At 33.9% G+C, this 6,294-nt stretch overlaps 1 protein-coding gene across 1 annotated transcript in view; it reads right to left on the reverse strand.

Moving 5' to 3' along the window:
* Window positions 1–3,614: 3,614 nt before the first annotated feature.
* The window catches only part of LOC124890022 (pectinesterase 1-like), an 8,410-nt gene continuing 5,730 nt past the window's right edge, over window positions 3,615–6,294 (reverse strand). Inside the window, exons 3-5 of the mRNA XM_047401916.1 lie at window positions 5,917–6,123; window positions 5,085–5,326; window positions 3,615–4,353 (exon numbers count right to left, since the gene is read on the reverse strand). Coding sequence (XP_047257872.1) covers window positions 4,194–4,353; window positions 5,085–5,326; window positions 5,917–6,123 — 609 coding nt within the window. The 3' untranslated portion in view covers window positions 3,615–4,193. The remainder of the gene's footprint in view (window positions 4,354–5,084; window positions 5,327–5,916; window positions 6,124–6,294) is intronic.

A 6,294-nucleotide genomic window follows, 5' to 3' on the forward strand; every position in this document is an offset into this window, starting at 1 on the left:
ACTAGTTTGACCCAAATCTCCAAAATTCTAAAAAGAAAAAGATAACTGGGCCGGTTAACCGGCGGGCCTGGACCGGATTAATCGGGCTCAACCAAAAAATTAAACCATCCTGGGACTCGGTACCCTACAATCCATGGGCTGATCGGGCCGATTTTATTAAACGGGTCAGATTGGGCTGGGTCAACTCGACCCGTTTGACAGGTTTAAATACATTGAAATCATATGATTTGGAGTTCCAAACCATAGACTTTTTAAAAATTTATCATGAGATGAAATCACAATCCAAACACTAGCTTAACGAATTGCTTCCATGCCCTTCCCCAATATGCTATTTTTCCAGTACCCGTGACCATACAATGCACAAAAGAAAACATTAAGTATCTCGACTAATGGAGGCAAATGCAGTGTGTGAGGAAAAAAAGGAAAAAGTCATCGTTTCCACTTTACACTATACTCAAAAAGTCTAGGTCACACATAAACTATCAAAGTGACTTATTGCACACCTAAACTATATAAAAGTGGAATTTTCTACACCCTGTAAAGCATTATACCACTTGTAGGTGGTGCAGTATTTTACACGTGCCTGCCACATCAACATAATACGAAAAAATAATAAATTTATTATTTTTATAATTTTTTTTTCTTTTTAAGTTAATTTTTTTTTTCTTCAATGTCCAAAACCTCCCTCTATTGTTATGAGGTCAATTTTTTTCTTTCTTCAATGTCCAAACCCTCCTTGATGTTTTAGCTTACATAAGATCAATTTTTGATCTGCAATGACAGATTAATCGCAAGGTTCTATGTTGGTCCCATTTTATAAATCCTAAAGAAAGGTGTAGGTATGTGAAAAATTCATTTGACCATAAAGCCCTCCTCCTGATTGTTGCCTCAACAAACCAAAGTGTTGTTGCTGCTGCTGTTGCATTTGCATTGGACTTAACCTCGATATCGACGGTGATCTCTGTAAGCTCTGCTGCATCTGAAAATTAGAGGCAGACATTAAGTTACTGTTGCTACTATTAATATTACTCGAATTACTATTCTGCTGCTACTGCTGAAGCTGCATTTGCTGTTGTTGCAATTGTGTCAATTATTGTTGCATTTTTTACGGCTGCATCTGAATTTGCTGTTGTTGCTAAGATTTGGTTAACGGGTCAATTGAAGGCAATTGTGAGATGTTAGAAGGAGAAGTCATGTTGGTTGCTGGATTAGCTGACATCATCGTCAGTGATGTAGCTCCGGCGACGATTGCTTGATTTGCAGCTTCGGCGGAGTCAATAATAGGGTTCGATGGTTGAATTGAATTGGGGGAAGAAGAAGAAGGAGGAATTTCAGCCACCATTAATCGTTCGAATTTAAAAGGAATTCAAATCAACAGACTCATTAGCAACTTGGAATTGGAATTGGAATTTTTAGTATGGGGATTTTTATAACTGCAACAATTCAGGAAAGTAGAAGAAGATGGTTTTGGGGTGGAGGGGGGGGGGATGGATGCTGGGGGCTGGGAAGAGGAGTATTTTAATTTTATTTTTTTTTTGCATTAATTTTTAATTTAGACGCGCTTTTTTTTATTTAAATAATTAGGGGGTAAAAAATTTCACTTTTATATAGTTTAGGTGTGTAATAGGTCACCATGATAGTTTAGGTGTGATCTAGAATTTTCGAGTATAGTTTAAGGTGGAAACGATGACTTTTCCACTTAAAAAATAAATAGTAGTATTGAATTTCAAACTCATAATATCAAAATAATTCGAAGCCAAAATTCTGATAAAGAAATTTGTTAATTATATCTTAAATTTTTCTCTTGTATATTTTGGAAACCATAATTCTATTTTATTCTCAAACTTAAATTTCACTACAAGAAAATATGTGAATTTTCTAAAATACACGACGAAAAAAATTTAAGACATAATTAACATTTAGAGACAGGGGCGGATCTAGAGGTCCCGTTGGGGTTCCCGAGAACCCAAAAACTTTCGTACGGACCTAGTATTTATATAGAGAAATATAGTAAGTATATAAAATTTTAAGTTGAGAATCTATAACCAAATTGTATTGTTGGTCTAGTGGGGTAGAGGTGCTTGTAAAAATTTTATTGCACTCATGGTTGTGGGTTCAAATCCATTACTTACTATTTGTTTTTATTTTTATCTAATATGGGAAACCCACAAACTTTAAATCCTACATTCGCCTCTGAATTAGAGATCGGGTGATTCTCAATTATTATCATTCTTGGTACAGATAGAGTTATACTTGCTCTAAGAGGAAACTCTTTGGATTGCTTTTATTTATAATACTAGAAAATCAAATTAAATAATTAAGAGTACAAAACCTATTCCAATATGAATTTGGAGAAACAAATTTTAACTACACATCAATTAAATAAATACTAAATCCTAAGGAAATTTGATTCCCTATTCCCAAACAAATTTGGTTTCTTAAACAAGTCCTAACGAGACAAAGTATTTTCCTCCGTACTGAACTACTCTATCGCATGTTCTGGATTCATTGTTTTTCCCTTCCTTTAGTCTAAGCTGCAACTTTATACCCCTCTTGTGTAACAACGCAATTTGGTGTGATTGTATTTTTTTTCTTATTTATTTTTATATACTTATTATTCAATGATCTTATTTTATTCTTGAATTCATTGTTCGCAACAAATTTTCGTTCATGGAAAATAAATTTTAACCACAAACAAAAATATGAAGAAACAAGAATTTTTTATTGATAAACGATTGTGGTTACAAATGTGTTCCTCCCTTGATTCTCCTCTCTTGATTTTCTCCGTAATTCGAGGGTAGTTAGTGGCTTATTCTCGAACATAGAATTTGATATGAATTTCTCCGTGATTCGAGGGCCGTTAGTGGCATATTTAATAAAGAAATGGACCTTGTGGCTAACTCAACCTCAAAAGCTAACTCATGAGGGGAGGATTGCCCAAGACCATATAAGGAGACCAAGAACCCTTTAACCCACCGATGTGGGACTCCAACACCCTCCGCACGCCCAGGGCTGGATATTTGGAGCGTGGACATTATAAGACGGGGGCCCAACATCGGAAACAATGAACTGGGTGAGCCTGGCTCTGATACCATAATAAAGAAATCGACCTTGTGCCTAACTCAACCTCAAAAGCTAGCTCATGAGGGGAGGATTGTCCAAGACCATATGAAGAGATCAAGAACCCTTTAACCCACCGATGTGGGACTCCAACAGTATTTCTCGAACGTAGGAGTAGTTGAATTTGATGTGGTACTCCAACAGTATTTCTCGAACGTAGGAGTATTTGAATTTGATGGATCTTCTTGATTTATTTGATTATCAAGAAGAAAGCATTTTGATCTATAAATATCCCATGAACTTATTGGGACTTTGAAGATCGTTGATCTCTTTGTGAATATCCCGTGAATTTAGGGTTTAGGTTGAGTAGTCATCAAGCTAAATTTAGGGTAAAGTAGCCCCCAAGAACTCTAACCAAATTTGAACTCTTTTTGTAGAGCCCACAAAATTTCAATGTCGACACTTATTTTTTCATAACAATTTTAGCTACATACTCTACTTTTCTTGTAGATTTTTTTTTTCAAATTATTAATATATAACATTATCACATGATGTAACACTAGAAAACGATACGATCTATCAATAAATTATATGCATTCAAATAATACAGTACGGTACAATATAATACTCCCTCCACTTCATAATAAGTTAATTGTTGGATTCTGGCACACATGTTAAGAAAAAAAAAAAGCAAAGTCATAAATTTATCATGTTTTTTCATTTTTACCCTCTTCAAAAAGACATCACTCCCGATGCACATTTAATGGAGGATAAATTTGAAAAGAATTTCTAACATCTACCTTAAATTGTGAACCATTCACTTATTTTGAAACACTAAAATTACTCCAACAATTCACTTATTGTAAAACGGAGGGAGTAATATATAAGGATTATTCAAACAGAGTGCAAGATACTTATATGGTCCACACTCTAGTACATTGTGTTTCAATACTAGGTAAAGGAGGCAAAAGGGGGAAAAGAGGTTGGGATTCAAAAGAATTTATTTATAATATATTAAAAGTGTGAAGAGCTTTAAAAAAGTGATTTGAACTTTTTGTTCTTCATTAAAACATTTTACAATAGATAAAATCATCTTTTATCAAAACAGCACCACCATATAATACTTCAAATATTTAAAGTGTCAGGGGAGGAAGCAACCACTTGGAGCCTTCAATATAGGCAAGGGAAATAAAAGGTTTTGCCTCTTCATCACTTAATTTCTTCACATACCCAATTCTACGATCCAAAGTTGCTCCTGCTCCTTTATTCTTGTATTCTCCATAATAGACCGAGCTGAAAATAATGAGAATTTACGTTATAATATGTGTGGATTTAATATATGTTATTTAATTCTATAAATATATTTTTATACTATCAACACACACACACATCTGAAACTCATTTTTTTAATGCAACTTGTTATTTCCCATTTCTAAAATCACGAGTTAGCCTCATACTTAATGCACTTTCAGTTGTTAGAAATATTTAAACATGTAACAATAATATGCTTTCTGACTTTGGTTCGTACATTCTATTGGTTTGTCATGACCCTCTATTTTGTTATAACGCGAATTAGTATATAGCTATTAATATTCGTTCTTACCAACAAAACGAACTTATATCAAACTCGATTAGTGACCATATTATCCCTCTTAAATTAATTAACAAAAGAGTTTAACTTCTACATATAGTAGGAGTGATAGGATAAAAGGGGCGACTTTTTTTTATAAGCAAACATCGCCTATGGACACTCGAGCGAGATATCAGATAATAAGGTCATTCAAAGTGGTGGATCAATAGTATGTGATAACTAAATTAAAGTAGTTAAATAAATTTCTAAGATTTAATTAAGGGTCTTCAGTGATATCCGTTGAAACCAAGATAAGTGAATTGACGTTGCAGTAATGATGAGCTTGTGGATAAAGAGAGTTTTTGTGTGTAGACTTAGGTGAACTTATGTTAGTAAAACGAATTTAAGTTTTGTGCGTACAAAATACTCTACACTATTGTCAGTGACTACTAACCTGCCAAACTCCTTTTTGCCAAAATCAGACCATCCTTCAGGGTGAACAACATCACTCATATCAGTATATGAGAAAACAACTTTAGAGAATTGTTTCCATGCTCTTCCCAAGTATGCTGTATTTCCAGTACCAGTAACCATACAATGCACAAACGAAAATCCACTGTCTACATTTGCTGCAGCTCTTGCCTGTGCTGTCACCATTGCCATTGGATCTCCTGGAATCACATGTGTCTCTGTGTTCTATATTTTTTCCAAAAAAAAAAAAAGGGCATAGATGAAAAAAAATTTCATCTACTTTATATTATGACTAAAACAGGGAAATGATTCATGGTATGTGTCTTTGAAAAATCACTAAAATAGTAAATGTATAAAATTCTGAATCCATAATAGTAGAAGTGTAATAGATTTACCGATAAAAAACAAAGACAAAATATATAAATGTGTCCTTTAACTTGATCTTAGCTGACATTTATGTCCTCCAACTTTGAAACTTTGGGTGTGCTCAGGTAGACATTTAAATTTGTATAAAGCTAAACAAATAGACACAAACATCCCACGTGGCAATTTACGTGAGATTGCCATGTAAGACACGTATGTCTACTTGTTCAGCTTTCTACAAGTGTAAGTACCTAGTTGTGCACATTCAAACAATGAAGGGCACAAATATCAGTTGAGGTCAAGTTAAAGGACACATTTATATATCATGCCAAAAATAAAAGTTGAACCAATTGTTTTGACAAAATGTATCAAATGGTTCAGTTGGAATGGATGAAATTGACTTTGATTTTAAAGAAAAGAAAGAAGAAAGAAATGGAACTGTTAATAGTTACCAGGTATAAGGATTTGCCATTGCCAAAGATGAAATCAACAGTGCCTTCAATATAACAATCTTTGAAGAAATGTTTGCCACTATCATCACAAAATGTATCTTGAAATCCATACATTTTACAGTTATACAATGAGGCTTTGTCTCCTCCTGTCCTCAATGCTGCTGCTTGACCTAATTCACTTCTTCCATCTGGTCTTGGTGCTGTATTCTAATCATAATAATCAGAACATACATAATTAGGTTTAAAAATCTTGTTGTTTTTGTTATTATTTGCTATTTCATGTACTTCCGTTATTCTTTTTTGGATAGCTTGACCTCTCAACCACCAATGTAGAGTAAGGTCGGTGTACAGGCTATCCTTCCATACCATTATTACATA

This window comes from Capsicum annuum, unplaced genomic scaffold (genome assembly GCF_002878395.1).
Source record: "Capsicum annuum cultivar UCD-10X-F1 unplaced genomic scaffold, UCD10Xv1.1 ctg1000, whole genome shotgun sequence".
NCBI classification, from domain to species: Eukaryota; Viridiplantae; Streptophyta; class Magnoliopsida; order Solanales; family Solanaceae; genus Capsicum; species Capsicum annuum.